The sequence below is a fragment of the Erithacus rubecula genome (genome assembly GCF_903797595.1).
Source record: "Erithacus rubecula genome assembly, chromosome: 20".
In the NCBI taxonomy this organism is placed as follows: domain Eukaryota; kingdom Metazoa; phylum Chordata; class Aves; order Passeriformes; family Muscicapidae; genus Erithacus; species Erithacus rubecula.
In genome coordinates, this window is record NC_136672.1 from 3,042,258 (window position 1) to 3,069,575 (window position 27,318).

Below are 27,318 nucleotides of genomic sequence, written 5' to 3' on the forward strand. Positions count from 1 at the left end.
TATTCTAACTACCACAGGCATTACAGTAGCAAAATATGCAGAATTTCTAACAGCTGTAGATCAGGGACCTTTAAAGGCCTAATTATCCAACTTCTGCCATGGGCAGGGACCAGACCAGATTGCTCAGATATTTCATTTTCTAAATTAAATGTTTTGCACCTAAAATGTACAAAGTTAAACTGGAAGAGAATACTGTATGTCATGAAAAAAGACCATTTTTCAACATCTTAAGCACTACCTTTAAAATAATTTCTCTCTAAAACAGAAACAAATAAGTGAGAATTGCCATTTACTAAATACACTTTGCTTGGCTTTAACTGATGTTTACCAAACAAGTCAAAATTCTCTACAGCCTGTAATTAATTCTTCTAAGCTTTTGGTTTAGAAGTTCCAGTTATAAAACATACCAACACTTTGAATAAATTGTTAATGCCAAAAGAATATCCTAAGAATTCAAATTTCTTTTTTTTAATTTCCTTCAGTGATTTGGATACACTCCAGTCTCCTCTGTCTCCCAAGAACAACTTTAAAAGATGAGCTGCAAGGTACCTGAAGTGTCTTTTTATCTTATTACTAAAACCTAACCCAGTGAACACAGTATGTTAAATTCAGATTGTCTGTAACCTCTAGCAGGGCAGACAGAAATTGCCTTTATAATTCAGCAGAACATTTAAGAGCACGAGATCAAACTGCCATGGGATTTCTTGGGAAAATTAAAGTGAATAACTGGAGGTGTTAAGATGATGTCAATAAAACAGCATGAGACATATCCATCAATGGGTTTAATAGTCAGAATCAGAGGAGTCTGAGAGCACAGAACAAGGATTTGCAGCAGAGTTTATTGGAAAATTTAAGTTCCTTGTCCTGAATAACTCTGGTACCTCACACCAACGTTTGCAGAGTTACCAAATGCCCCCACACCTGTAGACATCATCCAGAGCATCTTTAATTCTCACAAAAGGTCTCTGAAACCAAACATACTCCAGGCACATCAGAACAGAAGCAAAACACCCTGTAAATGTAACCTGAGCCTCCAGGGAGCAGCTCCCAGCACCACCAGCAACTCCTCACCCTGTCCAAGGCACAGACAAGAACAACCCTGGGGACAACTGCTCCAGAATTCATCAGAAAGGTCCATGGAATCTTGAGGAATTCAGAATATACTTTTTAAAAACCCCTTCTAACACATCTAAGAAACAAGCATTCAAGTACCAATAAGATCCCAAGGATAATCCACCCAAGGAAAGCAGAATTATTTTTATTTCTGTATTGAATGTGACCACATGAAGGAGGAGAAATTATTGTACCTTTACATGCTGTCGTGCAGCACTGGAAACAAGAGTGAGATGTCTTAGACTGTCATTTATTAACCACTGCCAACCACCTGGAACAGCAAGGAACAGAAACAGTTTTCACTTTTCTTACTTTCTGAACTTCAACATTCTCCATTTCATTTTTCCACAGACCAGCAATTACACAGATCAATCTGTGTCCTTGGTTTTCCAAACTAAGCAAGGCTGTGACTGCCAGTCCAGCTCCTCCAGACTGGATCACCATGCTCACAGTGAACACCCCAGCCTGGTGATGCTGAGCACTGCTCAGTCTATTTATTGCCAAATTAACTAAAAGCTAAAAACCAAATCTTCAAATTGCATCTGCTGCAGTATTTGTCTATCTTTTTGGTATTTTTTAATGTGTTAAGCCACCCAAGCCCATTAATTTTACTTCTTTGAAAAGCATAATTTGTTAATATTTTAGTTTAATGAATAGTTACCACAATCATGGAAGGTCATTTAAAACAGGACGTACCGATTATTGGATCTCCTCTAAATGGCATTTTTGATAGGGACAACTTTTCAATTAAAGTGCAGACTGTAAGAAAAGAAGTGATAAAAAGTTAAACACACCCCCCCAGAAATGAGAAATTGTAGCAATTTTGAAGAAACAACCACAAAAAGTTGCATTAGCATTAATTTTAAATAGAAAAATATTTTTAATAGATGTTCAAAATCAGAGAAATTAAACACGAAAAGGAAATTACATTTGTACAAAAATCACAAAAGAGGCAGTAGCTCTCCTCTGACTTGAGTCACTCCCACCATCCATGCAAATCCCTTGTTTGGTGGGATGTTTTTCCCCCTCTGCCACTCAAGGTGTGCACATACATATCAGCCACTTTTTTATTGCACTCTGGAAATGGCAGTGTAGCATCAGTGATACAAACCAACTGAGACAAGGATAATACTATAGCCACTAAAAACTATTCAAATATATGACAGGTTTTCCTACTTCTTATTCACATTGTTTTTGAACCTCCAAGGAGTGGCATTTGCTCACTGCACAGAGCTGGGAGCTATGAAACTGGATGCAGCTTTATTTCCTTTGATATTTGCAATACATGAGGACATCCTTTTAATAATAAAGGGCTCATTATTTTTAATCTATAAATTTATAAGAGCTCTATGCTTACAAACCCACTTTGAGAATTGTTTTTTTCTAATGTTTTGAGGCTTTTTTGGGGAATGGAGATTAACACAGTAAACACAGCAAATTTTCTAACAGATTGACTGTACTGCTCAAATGAAAACTCAGCACTTGGGGAATACCACTATCTTACATCTCCTGAGGTTCAGTTCAAATAAATGAGATTGATGTGGCTCCATCCCACTGCCTGGCTGCTTCAGAGCAGGAGGGAAAGGACAGAGGATGGTGCTATATAAATTAATGCCACTGTTTTGTTTTCTACTCCTCCCACAACTTGATTTTTGACTCTTCCTCTGGGCTCTGTAAGCAGCTCAACATCTTCATTTATAATCAAGTTACTGGGCTCCAAAAATCTACTCACTCCTCACTATGGCAATGTCACACAAAATCCTCTCAATACTGTGTGTCAGCTTCTCTGTGCTAATATTTATTCACAGACAAGGTTAAGAGCAATGTGACTAAACCCAAATCTCTTGGGGTTCCTCCCTAGTTCTCTGCACTTCTTTGTGCTCTATTGTGGTTGAGACCATCATCTTCATTAGACATGCAGGCAATTTGTGGAACATTTTCAATTCTTCTCTTATTCCACCTACACAGTTGTATCATGCCAAAATACTGTCATTTGTACTCCTCCAAAACTATGAAATGGTTCAGCTGCTTAAAAGCTAAAACATATCACAAAAACCCTATTCCTTCAGCTTGCATTTTCATTGTAATCTCACTCAAATCCCCTTGCTCTGCCACCTCAGTACTGAAGCTCTTTTACCCACAAGGTCGGGATGACTTCAGATCTTCCAATCTGGAATCTGCTCTGCAGCACTTCCTTCATTCAACTCACAAGCAGGAAACCAAGTGGGCATCATTTCCTCATCCACCCAGCCTACTTCTTCCTGCAACACCCTTCCTTTTTACAGCATATAACAATCTTCAAAATCCATCTTTTCTGTGATGCCACACTCGCCACACACTGTTGTTTATATGGTCTTCATGTTTCACTTCTGTTCACACACGTGTTATGATAAAATCATTATTTCCACCATGGCTTCTGTCTCAAAGAGCAGATTATATCTCTTCTGGAGAGGAACTTGAGTAAATCACTGAAAGAAGACAGCTCAACCCTGAAAAAACTTCACTGTGTGCAACAACAGAAAGACACAGCCCAGAACCATCTCCAGCTCTTACACAGAGTTATTCCAAGTGTGGTGCATCCATCTGCTGCTGATTGGCCTCCAAAGTTTGTATTTTTTAATTACTGTGCAGGTTTTACTTATACATTCAACACAACATATGCAAAATGATCTGTAAACACATGAACAGCCAGATTCCTCAGGGCACCTCTCGTGCTGGCCCACCCCAGCTGTGGTACTCACCAGCTGGCCTCATCAGCTCTCCACCCAAACCCCTGCAAAACAGAAACAGCCTTCAGCACCTGAGTGTGTACTGCCCACAGTGAGGCAAAAACATCTCAAAACCATTTCAGAATGGAAGCAGAGCACAAAATACCCGTGGTTTTGTATTTAACTCTGCTTCCTTTTAAATCAACTTTTTTTGACTTCAGCGTGATTAATACAAACCTCTCCTGAATATTAAACTTTCTTCTTGCAAAAATGCACTCTCAGTCTTCCTAATTTTTACTGTGAATAATAAAAAGACTGTCAAGTTCATCCTGCTTTTCTTTCCACTTGCTTCAGAAGCATTCCAAGCCCATGAGACTGGCCAAAGGACTTCCCATTCAGTCTCTACCAGCTTCTGATTTCCACAGGTGAAAAGGAACTAAATGCAATTTTTCAATAAAATCATCATCTCTGTAGAACTGAATAGAAACTTCCCTTCCTAGTTCCCATTTTCACATATGTTAACTGCTTCCCTCTCCTGGGGAGATTTATCAGCCTTCTCCTTTCCCGCTCAAGCCCCCTCCCAGGTGATTCTGATAAACACATCAGAAAAGGGAGAGAGACAAATGGCTCAAGCTGTTTCAGACCCTGCTGAGGTAAAGGTGTGTTCCTCAAGGGTGGCTTCACCAGCTCAGACCTCAGCCCAGTTCCTCTGTCTGAATGTGAGCCTGTTCAGTAACAGCACTGGGAGAAGAAAATCTGAACTGGGCAGAAAGTGGGGAGAAGGAAAAGCATCCTGGAGATGGCAGAGCCTGTTTCCATTCCTTGGCTTCTCCTCACCCCACCGAGCACTGTCTGCTGCTGTCTGGATGCCATCCCCAGGGCAATGCCTGAGGTGCTTCACTGTGTCACTCTGTGCTACCTTCTGTGGCTTCACTCTTCCATTCTGTGAACCTTTGACCTCCCCTTCCTTTGGATATTTCCTCCCTTGACTCCTTATTGTCTCCCTTCACTTCTGCTGGAGTATTTCCTCCCCGAGGTGTGCCAAACCCTTAATCACCTGTTTGCCTGTCCATGCTCTGGCAGAAACTCCCAGCAAGGGGAGCAACAACAAAGACTTGTTTATTTGCTTGTTGTTTTTTGTTTATTTTAAACATCTTCTTCCCTCCTCTCCTCCTCTCTCCCCACAATAAAATTAGTAGCTGTGCTCAGAAGGCCAGCTTAGCAATCCTAACAACTCTCACAACTTCTTTACCCTTTTGTATGAGCTTCAAAAGCCTGAACATTTTTGAAACATGTTTTTCCATTCCACACAAGGAGGTCCCTTCTGTAACATGCTCCAGGTTTCTGACTGCTCAACAACTTCATTGTAGTTTCAGGCAAAGCAGAGATGCCAACTCCACAATATTCTCATTAGCCATAGCTCAGCACTTCCTTTAATTGAGAAACTTCTGCTTTCCACAATCAATACATATTAGGCTGAATTTAATAATCCCCATCTCAGTTTATCATTGTAGGAAGCAAGCACAGATTCTACATCCTCATGCTGATAAGGCCTGTGTATTGCCTACCCCACCTTCCTGCCATGCTGTCTGCTCTCCAGCTTCTAAAAAATTTAAATAAGAAAGCAAAAAAGGTAATGCAAGGAGTGGAGACAGTGGCACAAATAGGTGACTGATGTGGCAAGCCTTGCTTCCTCTTCCATACTTCTTCTCCCCTTTATTTTGCCTTCACCCATTCCTTGCCTTTTGTCTGTAGCCTTACTGCAAATGAGTACAAAATAATCACCTTGCAAATGTGTTTGGTGTGCAGAGTCTGCTGATGCAGGGATTCAGATATGGACTGCTCTGTTCCAACTACAAAGCAAGAACTGACTCACAAAGGCTGCTCTTCTCCATTTCCTTGCACTGCCAAGAAGGAAGTCAGGCCACTTCAAGCTGTGCTGATGGTAATAATTTGAGTGCTATCCCTTCCTCTGGCGTTTCCCCAGCTGCATTTAACTGCAGAGTTTAGAGCCTCTCTGAGGATGGCTGTCCCCATGCAAGAATGCAGAAAGGTGACAGGGATTTGCATAGCAACTCTTCCACGTGGCAGAACTCCAACCCAATCCCTGCTGGGTGCCACCATGACCTGTGGGTGCTTCCCCAGCTGCTTCTTGCCCAGACACTCTGTATGTTCACCAATACAGCCAATTTTTCCCCATTTCCACAGCTCGTGCATGTTTCACTCTTAAGAACCAAGAATTCTATCGGAATCCAAGATCTTTCCTCAGCCAGTGCTTGGTTTGTCAAACATGATGCACAACTTTCTATTAACTTTATCTCACTCCACAGTATTTCACTAAATTAAAAAGATATGGATCTACCTAATTCAGAGATTCTGAATTTTGCTGTACAGTCAGTATTCTTTCTTTTTTATTCCAAAGACACATCCACAAGTTGCATCACATTATTAGATGTACCTGTTTCAAGCTTTAATTATTAATTCAATTTGCAAATTGACTGATGCAGTGCCCAGGTTCCACAAGCTCCTAAGCATTCCTTCGTGTGTGCAGTTCCACAGCAATGCTTCTCTCCTAGAAACATCCTGGGGTGAGTCACAATTTATGTGTGGAAAATAAAATATATAATCCCTTGCAGAACTGACAAATTAACATTACTGACCTAAGAATGACAGAATCTATTTTATAATTACATTGGCTTGAATCAGAACTAGTGACAGTGCTGTTGTCAGGGCATAAAGAAGTTCAAAGTACTTTTGTGGATTTATTTTTTAAAATTATTTTAAGCCTGCTGCTTTTTGTGAGAAGGCCAGAATTCCTCTTTAAGGTAATAAAAATAACAGTAACTGAAGCTGTTTAGAATTAAAAGGCATCTATGTGTTCACAGATATTCAAATCTGAAGCTAAAAGTACTGGGACAGCTGAAGAGATTCAGCTGTAAATACTGGATTTTGGGAAAGCTGAGAACATGTATTTCACCTCCATAAGAACAGCAACCAAGCATTTTCCTTGGGAACTCTTTGTCCTAAAAGAACTGAGGATTCTTTAAAGGTCCAGGTTGCACATTGTCTGGGTTTGCAGGTACAGAATGGCTCTGTCAGAGGGCACACAAGGAGGGGAAGAGAAAGCCCTGAGCACAGCTGAATAGATTAACAAAGCTTTTATGGCCAACCCTTCAAGATGTATAGAATAAACCACACTAACATGAGAAACACCAACTTTTAGGCTACTGTAAATTCATATGCCACATTGTATACTAACATCAGAATGCTACAGGTGAAATCCTGGCTCCATGAAGTCAAAGCTTTCCCAGTGACTGCAGTTTGTAGCAGAAGAATTTCACCCTACAACTCTTCAGAGGACAGAGCAGCACATCTCACAGAACCATCCAGCTCCTGGATGCACAAAACCATTTGAACCTGGAAGAACTGTTGCAAAGCTGGAATTCTTTGCTGATTAAGCTCATATGCCTAAAAAACTCTTTCAGGCAGATGAATGCCAAGAAACACATTTGCCCTGAAACCATCAAGATTAGTTACAACTCTAAAGGTCTTTGAAACGAGACGAGTTTCTCTTTTGCCCAGCACCTGTCAACACCTGCGGGCTTCCCTTACTCTGCTGGAAAAGCTGAAACTCAGAAGGTGCAGCTTCAACTGACACTGCCTGCTGCTCCAGGCTCCTGGAGGGGCTGGGCTGCCACAGCTGACGTGCTCCAGAGGCAGGATGAGCTGAGAGGCAGGGATGAGTTCAGAGGCAGGGATGAGCTGAGAGGCAGAGGCAGGGATGAGCTCAGAGGCAGAGGCAGGGATGAGCTGAGAGGCAGAGGCAGGGATGAGCTGAGAGGCAGGGATGAGTTCAGAGGCAGGGATGAGCTGAGAGGCAGAGGCAGGGATGAGCTGAGAGGCAGAGGCAGGGATGAGCTGAGAGGCAGAGGCAGGGATGAGTTCAGAGGCAGGGATGAGCTGAGAGGCAGAGGCAGGGATGAGCTGAGAGGCAGGGATGAGTTCAGAGGCAGGGATGAGCTGAGAGGCAGAGGCAGGGATGAGCTGAGAGGCAGGGATGAGTTCAGAGGCAGGGATGAGCTGAGAGGCAGAGGCAGGGATGAGCTGGGCGTGCAGCATGTCGCAGGCACCGCGCTGCCCAGCGTGGGAGGCACTGATGAACATCCCAGCACATCCAGCCTGGATGGAACCCTCAAGGGCCAATAAACTCTGCATGGGCTGAGATACACAGCACTGCAACCACCTGCAGGCAGCCCAGCACCTCCATGGCCATTCTCATCCTCTGGGCATTCAGGCCTGTGCTATCAGACCCAGAACTGGCTGCAAGGAAGCTAAAAAATACTCTGAACACCTGTTAATCTGAATAGTCACTCAAGACCCTCAAAGCAGATGAGGCAGTTTCAGAGATTCTTAACACAACTACTGTTAAAATACTGTTTCCTTGAAGACTTTTCATATTATTGAATCACAGAATTATTTAGGTCAGAAAAGACCTTTAAGATCATTGAGTCCAACCAAAACCTTTTAAAGGTGTTAAAACCTTTTAAACTAAACTCTTCCCAACACACCTTTTCAATCTAGGTTTTCACAGATGGAAAAAACCAGTGATGGTGACTGCACCACTGCCCTGGGTGGCTTCACAAACCTTTGAGTGAATTATTTTTTTCCAACATCAATTTAAACCTTCCTTGGTGCAACTTAGGGCCATTTCCTCTTCCCTATTGCTTGTTATTTGGGAGGAGGAGCACTGAGAATGAGTCCAAGGTCTCACATGTACAAGAGAAACAGATCTGCTACAAAAAAACAGCTAGTAACCATGCTGGTGCAGTGGAAGCAGGATGGAATCAGGCTGACTACTGACTCTGTGTTTAAACCAGCAGAGTGATTTCCTAACTCAGGTATAACACAGCTAAAGGCAACAGATGCCACGAGTTTTCACCTTAGGTTTTTATACATAAAAGTGCCATTTAAAACAAATAAAATACAGCACAATTTTTGTAACTTCATAACCTGGACAGCCCTAAACAGGCACAGGAGGCAGATGCTCTACAGGGCATGGTTTGCATATGCCTTGGTGTAACCCCCACACAGAAACCCAGAAACTCCTGCACAACCCACAGCTGGAAGTGCACATGCAAATGCTCAAACCAACCAGCTCCTCCAGACAAACCAGTGCATCAGATGTGTCAGGATCAAGGCTAATGGCAGGAAGTACAAAATGATGTGCCTGGACTTGCAGGCTCCTTTGTACTATGGTAAACCCAGAAAGGACTTCTGCAGGAGGACAGAAAAATACTTGTATTTAAAAAAAAAAATTAGTAATATCGTAGAAGATGGGATTTTCTACAAGTAGCATAAAAACTAGGAATGCTTCAAGTATATTCAAAACTGAGACTGACTGCAGTATAACTCAAAACAGGACTGTGTAAGGCATAGTTTATGGCCATTTTTCAAAATCAGGTTAAAGATGGTGCAAGAACTGCTAAACAAAGCAAGATATTAGAGCAGCTCAATGAGTGTCTCCATTACAACACTTTGGTTTTTTCTTGTGTGACTTGAGGTCCTTATAGATTCAACAGAATCAGACCATCAAGAAACTCTAAAATTTATAAATTGCAACTTTGTAAAAAATATAAAAAATTAATTCTGCATTTCTACACTTTACCTTCCTTTTCCCTTTCTCAGAGGGCAAAAATTCCCTAGAACAGCTTGATGAAAGCATTAAAATCCCTTCAGTCCCTGACAAGGTTGTTTAGTGGTCAGAAGTGAAAACAAAAGATCTGATAAACAGTTGAGACGTGGCCAGATGCTCTCTGTTAATACAGTTTAAAAGCTTGAAACACAAATAACAAACACAGATTTTCAACATTCCTCCAAGATGCTGTTAACACTGAAAATTCCCAGTAGCAATTTTCAAATGGAAATCTTTGGAATATTATGTGCAATAATTACTCATCATGAAACGAGTTTGGCTTGTTTCACTAAATGCTTGCCCAGCAACACTCAAATTGTTGGTTTGTTTTTATAACCTAGTTTATTTTTCTTGTCCCATTTTAAAATATTTTATGCATACTGATATTTTACAATATGGATTAGGACAGACATCTCTGTCTCAGCTAAGTATGAGGGCAAACAGCAGTGAATCAATCTTGCTTGGAGTTGAATTAGAACTCTTATCTAGAACAAAAACATTTCTGTAGGCATCTTATAAATACCATTAAGTGCAAGAAGTGCACATTATGACAAAAACAAATTACACCCAAGCTCCACCCTGACATTAAAGAATTTATGGAAGCCAAGAGAGCCACCCACAAAGACATGAATATACAGTATCAGCACTAAGCCCATCTGCCAGCCCAAGCTCACTCAGGGCTGGAAGTGTCACATTTCTCTGGATGACTCCTCAAGAAGTAAATTTTATCATTTTTTCAGAAAGTTTCATAACTAAAAAAAAACTGGTATAAAAATTCTTTAACCTGTAATTAAGAATTATATTAAAAAACTAGTTCAAATTTACTGTTTTCAGGGAAGGCACATGTGAAGAAGTGAACTAAAATTACCAAAAATGTTATCAGTTAAAGGAGGAAAAACCCTCACTTGCATATACAGTTATTAGGAAATACAAGTCATTATGATTTGATTTCCTTAAATTCAGAAGCAAACTCTGAAGTCATACACCAGTTTTAAATTCACATGTACTTAACAGCTCCTTAAGCAATATCCCATAATTTCCTGGAAGCTTCAACAAATAGGAAATGAAAAACAACTTAGTGAAAACTCATTTACATTTGCTTTGTCGCAAGAGTTGAAAAATTGCCCTGAACCTTTTGCAATCCTCCTGTCCTGCTTGTCACACAGGGTGATGGAAGAATTCTGGAACTGGAGAAGGGAAGGGAAGGGAAGGGAAGGGAAGGGAAGGGAAGGGAAGGGAAGGGAAGGGAAGGGAAGGGAAGGGAAGGGAAGGGAAGGGAAGGGAAGGGAAGGGAAGGGAAGGGAAGGGAAGGGAAGGGAAGGGAAGGGAAGGGAAGGGAAGGGAAGGGAAGGGAAGGGAAGGGAAGGGAAGGGAAGGGAAGGGAAGGGAAGGGAAGGGAAGGGAAGGGAAGGGAAGGGAAGGGAAGGGAAGGGAAGGGAAGGGAAGGGATGAATTTGGGCTCAAGGTCAGTTCTGCAGCCCCTTATGAACCCCTGCAGACAAACCACCTGAGGGACTGGGGTGGGTGTCCCTAACTGTACAATCCCTACTCCCTTTCCCAGATCCTGGTTTCATTCCCTTTAACTGACATTTTCCAAGATGAAAAATGATGGGTTTGCATCTCTTTTCTTACCTGTACAACTGACGACTGCAAAGCTGGGGAAAAAAAAAACCCAACACATATTAATATTAATTGAATTTGTTTGATGCAAGTGTTTTCATTTTTCCCCCTCACATGCAATGCCATATACTGTGAGCTGTGTAAAATGTTAGTTAAATTTAAAAATAAAATTCAAAGTGAAAACCTCTTTAAAACAGCTTCTCTATACCCATTTGAACTTTGTTTTCAAAACAGAACAATTTAACACATTCATAAAGCACTAATTTCCTGAATCCAAACTCAAGCTGCTCCTGTAAACACCCTGGAAGCCAGTTTGGCTTTACAAAACAGATTTGCTTTCCACCATTGGCCCTTGTAGAATAATGATAGACTGCATTGTCTGATCACTGAAAATAACTTTGGAAGCTACAGATTGAACAGAAGAAATGTAAACAAAGGCTTAAATGTGGCTGGAAAAACTTCATTCTTAATGTTACAGCAAGCCATTGTAAAAAGTCAGAGATTATCATATTTCTATGCAGTAAAAGCCAAGAAACACAGATTATTTAAAATTGAGAGTTTATGCAACTGCATCATAACAATTTAAGGCCAGTGTAAGTGCAGAGATGAGCTGACCAAGCTTCCAGGCATTTCAAGATGAGAAAGTTAAGGGAGGCCAAAGGTGCTTTTTCAGCCTGTGGCAGCAGCTCTGAGCTGTGCCCAGCATTAAACAGGCACCTGTGGATTTTGGTGGGTGAAGTGTGACAGCACAGAGAGCTGGCACTGAAGGTCCTACAGATCCTGCAGGAACCAGCAGGACCCTGAATGCTGGAGTCTGTCTGCTCCATGCTGGGATGAACAATCCAACAACATGACTGAAAATGAAAGGGACAAATGAAGCAAAGTTATCTCCAGAAATATTTGGAAGTGCTCTGAGCAGGGCAAGGCTTCATTTAGCATAAGCAGAGATTCAATGCATCAACTGAAATGCACAACATGACTTTTGAGGTCTATAAACAGAAAATTATGGATGCAGGGAGAAGGAATGGGATAACCAGATGTCCCTTGAGCACAGTTATCCCAAGGCCAGTCAGGAGGATGAAAGGGGAGCAAAGACAGAGGAGAAAGGAGCCAAAGAAACCCTTGGAAATGCAATTTCCAGCCTCAGAGCTGGGGTTCAGCAAGAGGCAGAAGAGCCCCCAGTGCCACTAAGACAAGGGGTCCAGGACACCCAGATGTGACAGTCTGGGGCTGTCCAAGCCACTCCTTGTGACAAAGTCCACTCTTGGCACAGGGTTGAGGAAGGAGGAGAACAGCTGCCTTAACTGTAAATCTTTGTTAAAAATCATGCAGCATTCCAGGTTAAAAATAGATTTATGCTGGCTACAAACCTCTTGGTGAATTTGCTTGAGTCCCTCCAATGATTTTTCACTGAAATAGTGTGTTACAGATCTGTAAAAGTATACAAAATATTTAATACAGGTTTCCTCATCATGCTGTAAATAATTTTCTTCCATAAAGTCATTGTACTTTCAAACAGAACCAATAATTTGATTTTCAAATTATGCTCCACAGAAATATGCAACATTTATTTTTAAACAGTTTGGCAAACACAACAACAGAAATTCTTTCCTTATCATACAGAAAACTATTCCAAAAGGCTAATAAGAAAATCAGTATCACTTCCTACAACTTTATAATTGCCAATACACTGGTAACCCTTTTCAGCTCAATTGTAGTTTTAGACTTCAACACTTCTGTGATTTTTCCATCTATTTCAAGTACTTCCTACTACTAAAAATGATCTGGCTTTTTTGAACCTGAACACAAATTCTTCTGCTGGACACTGCTGGCAAATGTGTGTCTAAACATACAGATATAATTTTATATATACCTGTACCAGCACTCATTAGCATTACATCAGTCATTAAATGCTTAGGGAGGGTTTTCTCCAACCATGAAGACAAAAGACTATCCCTACCCATGAAGACAGCACACTTACAGGGAAAGATGATTAATCTGTATTTAACTGACCACATTCAATTCTCCAGGTAAGGCTGCAAATGATCATTTTTACTGATTATGAATTTAAGATTGAAGTCTTAAATCACTGAATAAAACGTGAAAGCTCAGCATCACTCATAAAAACAAATAAAAATTCAATGGAAGTGCAGTTCAGTGAGATGAAGATTTCCATAATTATACTCAGGAAGCTTTTAATAGACCAGACATGAAAGGAAAATTTATAGTCTAGATAATCTTGCATTAATACCTATTATTCTCTTGTGCCAGTTTACACAGAGCATGGGTGATCTCAGCACAGGCAAGGATTGCCCCATGGCGTGTGTGCAGATCTGAGCCCACTGATAAAGGCAGAAGTCTTGGCAAAACTGAAAGAGATTAAATAATTATTTTTTTTAAACAAAGCAGAGCAACAGAAGACAATCCTAAATGTAATTTTGCCTGCCTAGAAATAACACTGGAAAAGCATTTCTGCAAAGTCAAGTATGGTGGCTTTGTGAAAAAGAAGTTTTAATGAAATAAATTCTGACAAACCACAGTGAGTTATTTTATACTCACAATCACCTCCCTGGCTGGAGCAAATAAAATAATATTGCTATTGGGCACTGAGCTGTCTGAGCAGCCAGGGAAGTGGGGCTTGTACTGCCATGGAATTTGATTTCTATGTTAAATGTTAAATGCCCTGGGCCTGGAGCACGAGAGGAGCCCAGGCAAGGTCTGCCCTGCAGCTCTCAGGGCTGGGCACTGCCTGCAGCCACATCAAACATCTGCCAGCACAGCCCCAGCATCTGCAATGGGCTCAGCAAAGGACCTGGGCTCATGCTAACAAACATGTGCTTGCTCACACAGTCAGCAAGGAACTCTTCTGCAGATGTCAGGCTGGACAAGACAAAACAGATCCCCCACCCCTTACAACATCCAAGCCTTCTCAGCAAGAGCTGGGAATCTGAGGGGCAGCTGCTGGAGCTGTTCCCACACAACTGCACCCATTTATTCACCTCAGAACCAGAGTCCAGTGCAGCCAGGTATCTAAGGCTCACACCCCAGATAAAAACCAACCTGACAGTAATTTATAATTTTTACATCAAACCTGAAAAGGGGTAAAGCCATCAGGGTAACTACACTGTATTGAGTGGCAAAGGAAAATCTTCATTTTTATTAAGCAGATTTATTAGATCTCTGCAGGTTTGTCCTGCCCAAGCTGAGCCTGGCTGAGCAGAGCTCAGCTGGTACCTACCCACATTTGCCATGTACTCAGGGGCCTGGGGAGTGATGTTATGCAGAGCTTTGGTTGCAAGTTCTCGAATAACACTGCAGAGGAACAACAGCATTGCTGAGGGTTAGCAATTCAGCAGAAGAAATGTGCTAAAAAAACCATGTGAGGAAGGGACTCCTGCCCCCAACCAAAACCCAGGCAAATATTCAAAATTACAGTGATCTCTGTCCATCCTATGCTTCCCCCTTGTAAAAAAGCCAACAAAACCAAAGGGCCCCCATGCAGCCAGCCTGCAGCCAGCTTCCAGTGAAGTGAAAAGAGCTCAAGGAGACAAGGAAAAACACCAGTGGTGGAACCTGAGGGCTCCTTCTGTGCACTGGCAGGGACAGAGCAGTAAACTGTCATTATTTCTCATGATGCAAACTATGATCAGCACTGATAGAATCTCACTTGTGTGATATGTACACATTTCAATCTTCCTGAACACTGAATGTGAGTAAGCACCATCTCTATGCATGAAATCTGCTTTAATTAGGATAATTGCATAGTGACAGTGTTTACCCCTCACATACACTATATACCATATAAATGGGTTTTATTAATCTATTAACAGATTGAGGTCATGGCCAAAAGACAAAATTCATAAACCTGTTGAAGTGACAATCTGCTTGGGAGGTACAGATGATATCACTACTTGCTCAGTTTCCTTCAGTCAAATGCTGTTGCAAACCCAGGTGGGAGTAAAATTCACAAAAATATTCTACAAAAGTGCAAGATGTAGAACAGTCAACTCCTGGATATTAATAATTAGATTTTATGAACTTACCTATCCCAGTGGTTAATCTTCATGTTAACTAAATGATCAATCATTGGCTGTGTATACTCTGGAAAGCCAGCAATATACACACTGAAAAAGAAGAAAACCCAGATATAGGTTAGAAATATAGTCCAGACACAGAGAGTACAGAACCAATACATGTGTGCATTTTAGCACAGCTTGTTCCAAAGGTTTAAATCCTCTGGTTTTAAACCAATCAAAAAATTACTTAAATGTGCCTCCTCCTTAATGAGATGCAGTTGAATTACAGGATGGGAAACATGCTGAATTCTTGAAAAAACTTAAAATCACTTCTGTACAACTTTCAAATTGTTTCTAAAACCTGCTCAACATACAACAAGCTTGGCATTCAATCCCATTGTTGCATTCCAGAAAATCCAGATGTGCATATTAACTTGAGTAACTACTTAAGACTGGAGAAACACATCACTCACATCAACTACCAGACAGAGGAAAAGTAAGTTACAGAAATGTGTTAAATCTTCATAAATACAATGAAAAGGGGGTTTCAATTTGTCCTTTTTAAAAATCACACATATGCAGAAAGTTATTTGTGACAAAAGCTGTGACAGCTGCAGAGTTCAGGTGTGAGATGGAAGGGAACAGCAGCACTAATTACCTAAGGAACCTGCATGACCTCTCTCACAGCCACACTTCCAATCTGCAGAAGCATCAACTACTGAAAGCCAAGGTCAACACAAGTGAAGTGAAATGTTTCTGCAGTACATCTGATGAGTGTTAAATCACCTTGGGAAGCCCAACAACCAGCAGGATGTGTTTGTGTCAGAAGGGCACAAAGGGACTCATGGATTACCTTAATTTCACCTTTTCAGATCTTATGAGTGATTAACTTTGCAGCTACAATGGTTCCATTAATATACTCGTGTGCAATCAAAAGGAAACAAAGAGAAAAACCAAAAACTGTCACATGTTCCCATCCTGATATCTCTGGAATTCATCAGAGAGGGAATTCTTAAATCCACAGCCCAGACTTCAGTTACTTGAGCCAGCACTGGACACAGAACCACTCTCTATTGAACCCTAGAGAAGGGTTTGACACTTGGTTCAAATTGATGTTGATGCCAGCAGAGGAAGGATAAAATTCCTGTCTTTAGGTCCTTTCCCTGTTCTGCAGGAACACACAATAACAGACACATTTCCCCTGCCATGTTTGAGCTCTCCTCTCTTCTTTGGAGCTGCTTTTTTGAGTCTCCACCATTCTTGCCAAACACTTTAACTGAAATTCCTTGCTCACTTAAAAATCAATCTCTTGGTTCACAGGTGAGCTAAATCCCACTTTTAATTTTAGTTTATAACTATCTTTAGTCCTCATTTTCTGTGCCCTACTGAGAATTTAATGCAGGAAGCCTTGCATACAAGCCTGTACTTCCTGATGATTGTGCTGGTTAGATTTTTGCACCCCACTCAGGTTAAGAAATTTTTTCCTTAACTCTGCTTGTACCAAGCTCAGAACTCCTGGAATCACATAATCTCTTTCCTGCCAGTTCATATAAAATAGGTTTCCTCAACCTTCCATCCTCAGAAATGTATTTTGATATTTGAGCTGAATCCTCTAAATACCACCTGCAAAAAAGGCTCTCAGTGTGAAAAACCTGTATTAAAATATTTATTTTGAAAGACTCTAAACAACTATTTACACACACACACACATATTTGTAAATACAGATGATATTGCTCCTTTACTGGAACATTATCATCATTTATGAACCAAATTGCTCCTTTACTGGAACATTATCATCATTTATGAACCAAATTCAGCTGTAGAAATTGACATACTTTTTTTTAACCTTTTATTGCTCAACATTATCATGCTACATGTTTTCTGAGTAGCCAAATAAATACCTGGATGCTTTTCCCTTTAATGTAACTCAGGGAAAAGTAAGGAAACAGCTAAGTAACTGAAGTATTGACCTGAATAATGACAGCCTTCTTAAAGAGCAATGTCATTTTTTTGAAAGTAATATAATGAAAGAGATGGTAGATATTTTACAAAAAAAATAGTTTGATTAATGGCACTGAGCATGCTTTTAGAGAATCAAGCTTCTAAGTGCATAAAGCTATTTATAAAATGATTTACAAATTTATTCCTCCTGCTGAACAGTTTAAGAAAGAAATCAACAGCAAAAATATTTTCACTTAGGTAAGTGGCACTCATATAAAAACTCTGGAAATCACAGTGAAAGAAGTAAAAAAAAAAAAAAAAAAAAAAATTAAATACCAATTCAGGTCTTAGAAAGTCAGAACATAATCAGTGTCCAAGCCAAAAATAAAAAAGAGGGAAAATAACACCTGCTTTGTGACTTTGGAATGTTTTCAGTTGCTGTAGGTACAAAAGGCAGGGCTGCAGAAATCCATGGCTGCCACCCACGTGCACTGGAGCAGCATGGAGACAGCAGAGCTGTTTCCCCATCCCCGTGGGCAGGAGCTGGGCAAGGCTGTGGGAGGAGGGTGGCACCCCAGCAGGGCTGGCAGTCGGTAAAAGGTGAAGGGATCAACAGACTGACATGGTTCTGCACAAAAGGGACAACACTGAGGTGGACAATTCAAAAAGAGTTGGGATGAAGAAGGAGTGTTGCAGCACAAGTGGTGTCCAGCAGCTCTGGGAGGCAGTGCCGAAGCTGGCAGTGCCAAAGCTGGCAGTGCCAAAGCTGGCAGTGCCCAAGCTGGCAGTGCCGAAGGTGGCAGTGCCAAAGCTGGCAGTACCAAAGCTGGCAGTGCCAAAGCTGGCAGTGCCAAAGATGGCAGTGCCAAAGCTGGCAGTGCCAAAGATGGCAGTGCCGAAGATGGCAGTGCCAAAGGTGGCAGTGCCGAAGGTGGCAGTGCCAAGGCTGGTAGTGTCAAAGCTGGCAGTGCCAAAGCTGGCAGTGCCGAAGGTGGCAGTGCCAAGGCTGGTAGTGTCAAAGCTGGCAGTGCCAAAGCTGGCAGTGCCGAAGCTGGTAGTGTCAAAGCTGGCAGTGCTGAAGCTGGCAGTGCCAAAGCTGACAGTGCCAAAGCTGGCAGTGCCAAAGCTGGCAGTGCAGTGTGACCCATCTCATACCCATGTGCAGTAAGTACATCCCCTGCTCCAGCCCTTCTGACCTGCTGCCTCCCAAGCAGCCCCTCGGGCCGTGTCCTGCCCTGGCTCTAGCAGGGCTGAGTCACCCCCGTGGTGCTGCTGTGCCCTCCCCACCCTGCCCCTGGACATGGGCTGGACCCAGACTCTGTCTGAGACAGCTCCAGCCCTTGCTCAGCCTCATCTCCTCGTGAGGAAATGCAAGATTCTGTTCCTTCTGGCCAGCCAGTTTGGCTCCCAGCTCCCCTGATTTCAGCACCTCTGTGTTTCCAGAGCTGACTGTATTCCAGGACAAGCCCCTGGTTTATAACCACCCCTCCCAGTTTGGTTATTTCCCATCTTTGCTGACTGTACTGCAGAGATCAGTTTGGTTTTTCAAACATCACTGCACTCTGCGACCAACAACCTGAGCTAATGCAAGCACTCAAGTTAAAGGTCTATGCACAGACCACAACTTGGGTAAACTGTTTTTATAAAATGGGTATGACTTGATTTTTTCACCCATGTCAGAGTCTATCTGCCACCATAACAACCTCTCCTCTGACTCCCACTCTCCAAATCTCCTCATCTTGTCCAGCTCTGAGCAGCTTGGACACTTTTGTGACACTTCTTGGCTGCTTCTTCCTCACAGTCAAGGAAATCACAGCCCCCTTTTTACTCTGCCTCATACATGACAATCAGCTTGGTGCAAAATAAAAACACAATTTTGATTTACTTAAAACTATCAGTATAAATAATGTTCAGTAAAGTGAGGCAATCAGACAAGTATTTCATCAGGTACAAGAGGCCCCTCATATTTAGGAAAACTAATGATTGGAAACTTACCTTATAGTCAAGTAACAGTTAACTCTGTTACCAACAGCAAAATAATCAGCTGCAGTGAGAATGTCAATGCCATGGGGGAAAGTGCCCTACAAACAAAATATTATTTTAAAATGTGTAATACATTCCAAACAGGCAACATGATTGAAAACAAATCTTCTGTTACTCTCCCAAGCACTGAAAAAATACAATTTAATTTATAGTAAAATCACTTGTACTAGAGACATATAGGATATTGAATATATAAACAGCAAAATACCTCACTCTGCTTGTGAGTCAATGATAAACAGCCCAAGCAAATGGCAGCAGGCAGCAACCTATGCAACAACTCCCTTCACACCTCCCAGCCATACCAAAATATCTATTTGGTTAAGGCATGACTATGTATATACCCAAAAGATGATTCCTCCAGAAGGATTTAGATAAACATAAACATGTTTCCAGTTTATGTGAAGGCACAAAGTGAGTTTAATGAAATATAAAATTAGAGATTTAGGCACCAAGAGGTGTATCACGTGTAGGATACATGGGAGCTTCTACTCATATTTGTATTTTATGAATCATTAATGAACTAAAATGTGGGTTAGTTTGTTTTTTAAAACGAACATTGGTTCCCAGCAAACCCTGAAACACTGAATCCTACTGAAGGATCCCACTTCTGCCATCATTTCTCAAACCACTCTGTTTCTAGTAGATAGATTATCTAACTATGAGATTTCCACTTAGAAACCTGCATTTCTGTATGTAAGCAATATTCAGATATTCAGAATTTTATTGGCCTGACAGAGCATCAGCAGAGGCAGCACAGCACCCATGAGCCACAATGGAAAAGAGCCAGCTGACACTGGCTCCACTCATTTCCAAAAGGGACACTCAGAGGGTATTAAAACAACAAGGCTCCCTGAAGTACAGGTTTGGGATGTGATGCAGGTTTGTTTACAGCTCACTCATCCCTTCCCCATCAGGATCCAGCCATGCAAAACTAGTGGGAAGTATCTCTCCATCTGAGCCTGAATCACTGAAGCAGTTTACCCTGGAAGCAGTGGGAGCTGCCAGCTGCTGCCAAGCTCTTGCTCTGGGAAGCAGAATTCCAGTGCTCCCAAAAAACAAGGCCTGAAATCTGACTGCACCAAGGAGAGACAGAGTATGCATGGCTTATCCAAGCCTGCAAGCCTTGGTGACTCAAAGGTAAAATGAATGCTCTGTCCAAAAGCCTCATGAAACCCTGATTAGGGGCAAAGAAGTACCTGAGAAACACCTCAGCATGATGTAAGGCCAAAGAGCAAGACATACAATGGAATATACAAAGATACATAAGGAAAATCTAAGCCAAACAATTTGAGTTCTAGCTGCCAGCTGGACCTTGCTGTTTGCTCCCCAGCTGTGAGTGTGCCAGCTTGATGCCATCTCACAAAGGGCACAGTGCCACCAAGGCTGTCAGTGAGCCAGCATCATTCCTGACTTCAGCAACACAGAGGTCACAGCCTGTGGGACAGTCAGGCTTTACAGGAACAGCCAACAGCTTCTGTTCTCTCAGAACACCTCAAACTTCTTCAATATACAAGTTGGTATTATTAGAAGTGTGAGCATTTCCCATTATTTATGCTCCAAAAAATGCTTCAGACTTTTCAAAGCTCCCATTTACACACAGTCTAATGGCATTACCATGACTTCTTCTGTGGCCATCAGCAAGCTCTGGATTTGGGACATGTGGAATTACAAAACTGAAAGAGGCAGGAACCATGGAACAAATGAGGGCTACCTTTTTCTCCACCTATTAATATCAACATCATTACCTCAGGTGGAGAATATGTTTTAGCTCCTTCCAGTTCAGAGAAAGGGTTTCTCTTTCAACACACTGTGAACTGCAGAGGGTGGATCTACTCATTAAGTAACCATTTTCCTAGGCACCAAGGAATGGTTCAGCAAGTAAAACTCCTGACCTTCTGCAGGAACCAGCTGGAGTCTGACAGCTCCTCCATGCCTTGGAAACTCACTAAACTCACTGTTCCACTGCTGATGTGCCAACAGAGGCTGAAATCATCATGTGATGACACATTTGAGTTGTGGGTCAAAGCAGAATCTGTAAGGAACCCATCTGGCTGTAAACTGACATGGACTGTACTCATCTCATTAAGAAGTTTTTAAAAACAGAGAATTTTTGCTACATAGAAGCACTTCTGAACCTGCAGCACCCAGGAGCCCTCTCTCCCCTGGAGCTAAGGCAGGCTGAGGTGTTATTTGCTTTGTTCAGCACCTCACAGTGGAATCAGGCTGGGCTGCTGTGTGATGCCCAACCTCTCCAGGGCAGGAACTGCAGACCCAGCAAGAGTCACCCTGGCTTCTGTTTATCACAGACCCAGCTGGGTCAGGTCACCAAAAATCCCTGCTCTCTTCTGCCTTCTCTTCTTGCACCCTTTCTCTGCTGTTAACTCACTTCTGTCTAGAAATACACACTGAACATGAACAGATGGTTTAACAGCCAGAGCTCTAAAGGAATAATAATATTCAGGCTCAGAACACTGAGATTTTCAGGAATGCTGTCAGGTGACAGCATTTTAACAAAGACACCACAAAGAACAGTTTATTGATAACAAAATTGCCTTAACTATGCTCACATGCCCTGCTCTGTTCACAGGAACACACTGACTGAACCACTCATCCTCACACTTTCTCTCCCTCTTAGGTTTATTTTCAGCTTTTTTAATTCCTGGTGAGAGACCAGTAAATCCAAGGCTTTACCCTATTTGCTTCTCCTCCAAGTTTGAAAACGAAAGTTGTCTTGAGGATTTTAACTACTTAAATGTTGCTAAGTTACATAGGAACCTAGCACAACACTTTTTACCAAAGGATTTGGATAGCTCCAAAAGTACCAGATTTCTCAAAATATCTAGCTGGTACAAGAGATAAGCCCAAAAATTGAGTTGAAGACTCTTGAGCCTTATTTACTGTGGAACCACCAACTACAGCAATGATTGCACAGCCCACTTCAGTTGCTCTGCTTCTATTGAAAACCAGAATATCAAAAAATAAAAATAAAATTAAAAAAAGACCAAAAACCTGCACTTTCCTGCTTTAAAAATACTGTAGCTTCCAGGGTATACAAGTGTACAATGACCAGCTCAAATGCTGGTTTTGCTTTTCTGAAGGACTGAAAATTAACAGTAATTTTCTTCCCAAACTGGAATACTAAAATAAAACTCACACCTCAGAAAAAATATTCCACAAGAACTTGCTACTCATAATGAAAACAATTATTTTGTGACATTCTTTCACTCAATTTTTCCAAAGCCACGGTGTCTAATTTTGATTTTAGGCACTCCATGCTTACAGTAACCTCCAAGGCACAAATGAATGAAGATGCAGGGAAGTCACCATACCTGTCTCCCAACATTCTCCTGGAAGGCAGCCTGAGGAACAGAGAACAAACACACCAAAACGAGTCAGGTTTGCTTTTTGATAAACACCAGATGATGAATTCAAAACACACAACAATATAAATGACCCATGGCTTTTCTGTTTTAAATAAAGTAAACTTTGTCAGTAGAACAAGCCTGCAGGGCTTTTCTGTTTCTGCATCTCCACGCTGTGCTGTTCCTGGAGCCCTGTGTTGCCCAGCAGCAGTTTGAGAATGCAGTTTATTCAACTTGTCACACCCACACAAGTGCTTGGGAGCAGTGACATGAGGCTTGGCCCTGGATGGAAAGTCAGTGCCTGTAGACAGCAGCAACTGAGGCAACTCACTCTTGTCTGACTTCAGCATCGTCTGCTAAGAGTGGGCAAAGTTTCATTCTTTGTCAATGAAAACTTTGGGCAAAAGCCATTGAGACTGCAATACTTATCTGCAGGGTGTGTCTGACAGCACACTGAAACACTGGGCTTGTACAATGTGAACACAGAATTCATGTGTATCTCTTGTATTTTGCACTAAATAAACTCAAAATCTTGCAAAAATGCAATGAAAACAACCATAAAGTTAATCTGTCTGCTGGTGTGGCATACAACCTACTTAATTCCCTATCTGAATTTTCTCTCACAAAAAAGCCCTTTTTTTTAAAATCCCTTTAAAGACCATAAAATCCTAAGCAGTAATAGAAGCTGCTGTATATTTTAAGAGAGAGGAGGTCATGATTATCTGGACACTTTTCCATGGAACTGTCTCTGCACACACAGCCTTCCAGAGATGGACAACACTTGTTAACTAATATTTCATGGATGGGGGGGGGAAGTTCCTAAGTTTATTGAAATGCCACAAGACTTTGGACAGCCAGAGCTTCTGTGTTTCCTCCAGCAGAGCAGCAGCTGTGGTAATCCACCTGTGCCAACAACAGGCTCAGCTGGCTCTGTGAGGATCCCACTGTGCAGGTGGAGCAAGGGCTGTGCCAGCCAGGATGGAGCCAGAGCCTCCTGGGGTGCTCCTGGGGCACTGCTGGGCTGCTCAGGCTGCTCCTGCAGCCCTGCCTGGCAGCTCCAGCTGCTGCTGGCACTGCAGGGCACACAGCACAGCTGGGAGCCCCTGCTGCCAGCACTGCCAGCAATGCCAGCACTGCCCCTGGGCAGCACATCCCACCGGGATGCAGCACGAGCCAGGGCTGCAGGGGTGCCCAGGGGGGACTGCAGGGGTGCCCAGGGGAGCTGCAGGGGTGCCCAGGGGAGCTGCAGGGGTGCCCAGGGGGAGCTGCAGGGGTGCCCAAGGGGGCTGCAGGGGTGCCCAAGGGGGCTGCAGGGGTGCCCAGGGAGCTGCAGGGGTGCCCAGGGGGGGCTGCAGGGGTGCCCAAGGGGGCTGCAGGGGTGCCCAGGGGAGCTGCAGGGGTGCCCAAGGGGGCTGCAGGGGTGCCCAGGGGGAGCTGCAGGGGTGCCCAGGGGAGCTGCAGGGGCGCCCAGGGGAGCTGCAGGGGTGCCCAGGGGAGCTGCAGGGGTGCCCAGGGGGGGCTGCAGGGGTGCCCAAGGGGGCTGCAGGGGTGCCCAGGGGGCTGCAGGGGTGCCCAGGGAGCTGCAGGGGCGCCCAGGGGGGCTGCAGGGGTGCCCAGGGGGGCTGCAGGGGTACCCAGGGGGGGCTGCAGGGGTGCCCAGGGAGCTGCAGGGGCGCCCAGGGGGGCTGCAGGGGTGCCCAGGGGGGCTGCAGGGGTGCCCAGGAAGCTGCAGGGGTGCCCAGGAAGCTGCAGGGGTGCCCGGGGGGGCTGCAGGGGTGCCCAGGGAGCTGCAGGGGTACCCAGGGGAGCTGCAGGGGTGCCCAGGGGGCTGCAGGGGCGCCCAGGGGGGCTGCAGGGGTGCCCAGGGGGCTGCAGGGGTGCCCAGGGGAGCTGCAGGGGTGTCCAGGGGGGACTGCAGGGGTGCCCAGGGGAGCTGCAGGGGTGCCCAGGGGGCTGCAGGGGTGCCCAGGGGGCTGCAGGGGCGCCCAGGGGGGCTGCAGGGGTGCCCAGGGGGCTGCAGGGGTGCCCAGGGGAGCTGCAGGGGTGCCCAGGGGGGCTGCAGGGGTGCCCAGGGAGCTGCAGGGGTGCCCAGGGGAGCTGCAGGGGTGCCCAGGGGGAGCTGCAGGGGTGCCCAGGGGGAGCTGCAGGGGTGCCCCAGGGCTGCTCCTTGCTGGATGCTGCAGCTGCTGACATGGGCCTTTCCCCCTCCTCTCCCCCCAGGCCAGGACAGCAGTGCCTGGCACTCTGCAACAATCATTTATTTCTTCTATTTACATCTTCTATTTCTCCTATTTATATATGCTATTTCCTCTATTTATATGGTTCTTCCATGCCCTGTTTTATGCTTCCCTGAATGCATCACTGCAGGCACAGGCTGTATTTGATGCTATGAGATCAATCAGATCTCATTAACCTGTAGCCAGTTATTTGTGCAGCTCTGAGCTCCCCCTTGGTGGAAAGAAGGTAATCTTTTAGCCCATTCCATAAAAAAGGGGTGTTTAGGATGCAGAATGTATTTTCTGTCAGCTCTGGTGTACCCACAAACCCAGTCTAGCAGGGTTAGTGGCAAACTGGGCACTGCTGGGTTAACAGCTGGAATTGATGATCTTAGAGGTCTTTTCTCACTTACATGATTCTGTATTTTATGCAACTGAGACCCTTTTTTACTCAGAACAGGCACATTTCAGTGAGGATGACATTATCATTTCCAAGAGATTTCATACTTTAACCACTGCATTACAATGTCATTTAAAAATATGCTGCTCAGACAAGTGCCTAAATGATAGAAAATCTGTAAGGCCCTGAAATTCCTAAAAAATGCCAAATTCCTAAGAGATACATATACATCAAGTCTTTTGTGAAAGCAATTTTTCTGTTTTTAATCCAATCCCCATCTGGAGATGGAAAAATTGGATAAAAGATACTAAAGATACCATGAGACAAGAGCCAAGGTGACCTAGTCTGGCAACCTGAACACTCTCCTTTCTCACAAAAGCTGAGAAAAATATTACAACATTCTCCAAAAACATTTAGTTTAAAGCTATGCATTTTAAACACTATCAGCCAAACAAGAGGGAAAAAAAAAAAAGCCTTTGAGATGTCAGAGCTGAAGAGAGTCAAATCCAACATCATTTATTCATCTGATTATTCCTTATACTGATTATTCATGAAAGAGTTGCACAAGCCAGCCCAGAATGCTTGTGGAGCTTCAAAAGCAGAGTCTTGTTCTATTCTCTCTAACCTCAGGGTTCAAAATGTCTCTATTCACTATTTTATTTTATTTCTGCTCTGCATTATAATATACTGCATATTGTAAGAGATGGAAAATCTGGTAAAACCTGTTGTTTATTTAAATATGTGTTTAACTGTAGTAATGATTGGAAATATTTAGCACTCCCAGGTATCTTTCTTCAAAATTGTAATAATGGCTGGTAAACAAAAAATATTACTTTGCCTTTCTAAAATAAGAGAAAAGGCTTTAGTAATTTCATAAATGTCTATCAAACAGCTATTCCAAATTTTGACCAGCTCCAAATTACAAAGTGCTAGTGAAACAATTAATGACTTACATCTCAGGAGCCTGGGCTACAGCAGAAGAGGAAAGTGAGGAGAAAAGTGCTGGGTTTTGTAATTAGAAATACAGATACTGAGGCTGCACTAAGCTCTCAGCTTATGTCTGGCTGGTTCAGCTCATGGTCAAACAACCAGCTGAGGTGTAGAAACACACTGATGATCACACAGGACAATTAATCAAGCCACCAAAGGTAAGCAGCACACTTGTAATAGCAATTGTGTTATAAACATTTCTCCTTGGTGTCTAAATAACCCTGATTCTGAGGCCAATTCCTAGGATCACACAAATAATTCACTTCTCACCACCTATGCTCCCTAATGTTTAGTGCAGCTCTCAGGAAAAGAAATTCCTCTAAGGAATTGATTTGAATAAAAGGACTCAAATTAGCCCAGAACAGCAGATTCCACAGTTTGTAAGATGGAGGAGCTGAAGTCAGGGGGAAGCAGCACTGCTGACACTCATTAGCTGCACAGCATGGGCAGGTTCTAGCACTGCTCAGCAACCTGCAGCACCTTGGCTGGCTCAGGTCTGAGCACCCTCAGCCCAGGAGCCCTGCTGGGCTTGCTCAAGCCTGACTCACTTCCCCAGCAATTAGGCTGCAGCTTCATTCAGCAGCTTCAACACCAGCACAGGTGTGGCTACAAAAAGTAAGGATGCTATCCAGGTATCCCTGAGAAACCTTCCTGATGTTATAAACACACCAGCTTTCAAAATTCCAGTCAAAAAAGTCAGACAGATCTGGTAATGTGCATATTGCAAAGACTTTTTTTTTTTTTTTTTTTTTTTTTTTTTAACTCATTCACATTGACATTTCTTTCAGGAACAGAGACATCTGGTTCTTTGGCACTCTTTGGTCCTGGTCTGAGTTCACACAGTTGTAGGGTGGAGTTTCTTATATGTGCATAAGATAATTTGGTTTATCTGTTAAAAGATACAATTCATACTTTTTTTCTTTTTTTAAGAAAGCAAGTTCAATATCTACAACACACAGACTTAAATTCTCATAGATAAGATGTCCATTTTTTCTTCTCAAATTCTGTAACTATAGAAATCTGTAATTCTCCATCATTTCTGTTCAGAACACTCCTCTCAAGAGCATAAACATTTTCTACAAAATGTTTCCACAGAATATATTTTGGTGTCAGTTCTATTCACTGCCTAACAGTATCTGACTAATAGATTTGTCACTCTTTTATAAATTCCCAGTTCTATGGGAAGAGTTTTATATAACAACTAAAAATATGTTTG

At 42.9% G+C, this 27,318-nt stretch overlaps 1 protein-coding gene across 3 annotated transcripts in view; it reads right to left on the minus strand.

Moving 5' to 3' along the window:
* The window catches only part of TBCD (tubulin folding cofactor D), a 126,496-nt gene that overhangs the window by 41,618 nt on the left and 57,560 nt on the right, over positions 1 to 27,318 (minus strand). For all 3 annotated transcript variants that reach the window (XM_079323503.1, XM_079323505.1, XM_079323504.1), the window contains exons 16-25: positions 22,464 to 22,493; positions 19,087 to 19,172; positions 15,177 to 15,257; positions 14,372 to 14,445; positions 13,385 to 13,502; positions 12,504 to 12,564; positions 11,146 to 11,168; positions 3,855 to 3,886; positions 1,810 to 1,872; positions 1,308 to 1,384 (exon numbers count right to left, since the gene is read on the minus strand). In XM_079323503.1, coding sequence (XP_079179629.1) covers positions 1,308 to 1,384; positions 1,810 to 1,872; positions 3,855 to 3,886; positions 11,146 to 11,168; positions 12,504 to 12,564; positions 13,385 to 13,502; positions 14,372 to 14,445; positions 15,177 to 15,257; positions 19,087 to 19,172; positions 22,464 to 22,493 — 645 coding nt within the window. The remainder of the gene's footprint in view (positions 1 to 1,307; positions 1,385 to 1,809; positions 1,873 to 3,854; positions 3,887 to 11,145; positions 11,169 to 12,503; positions 12,565 to 13,384; positions 13,503 to 14,371; positions 14,446 to 15,176; positions 15,258 to 19,086; positions 19,173 to 22,463; positions 22,494 to 27,318) is intronic.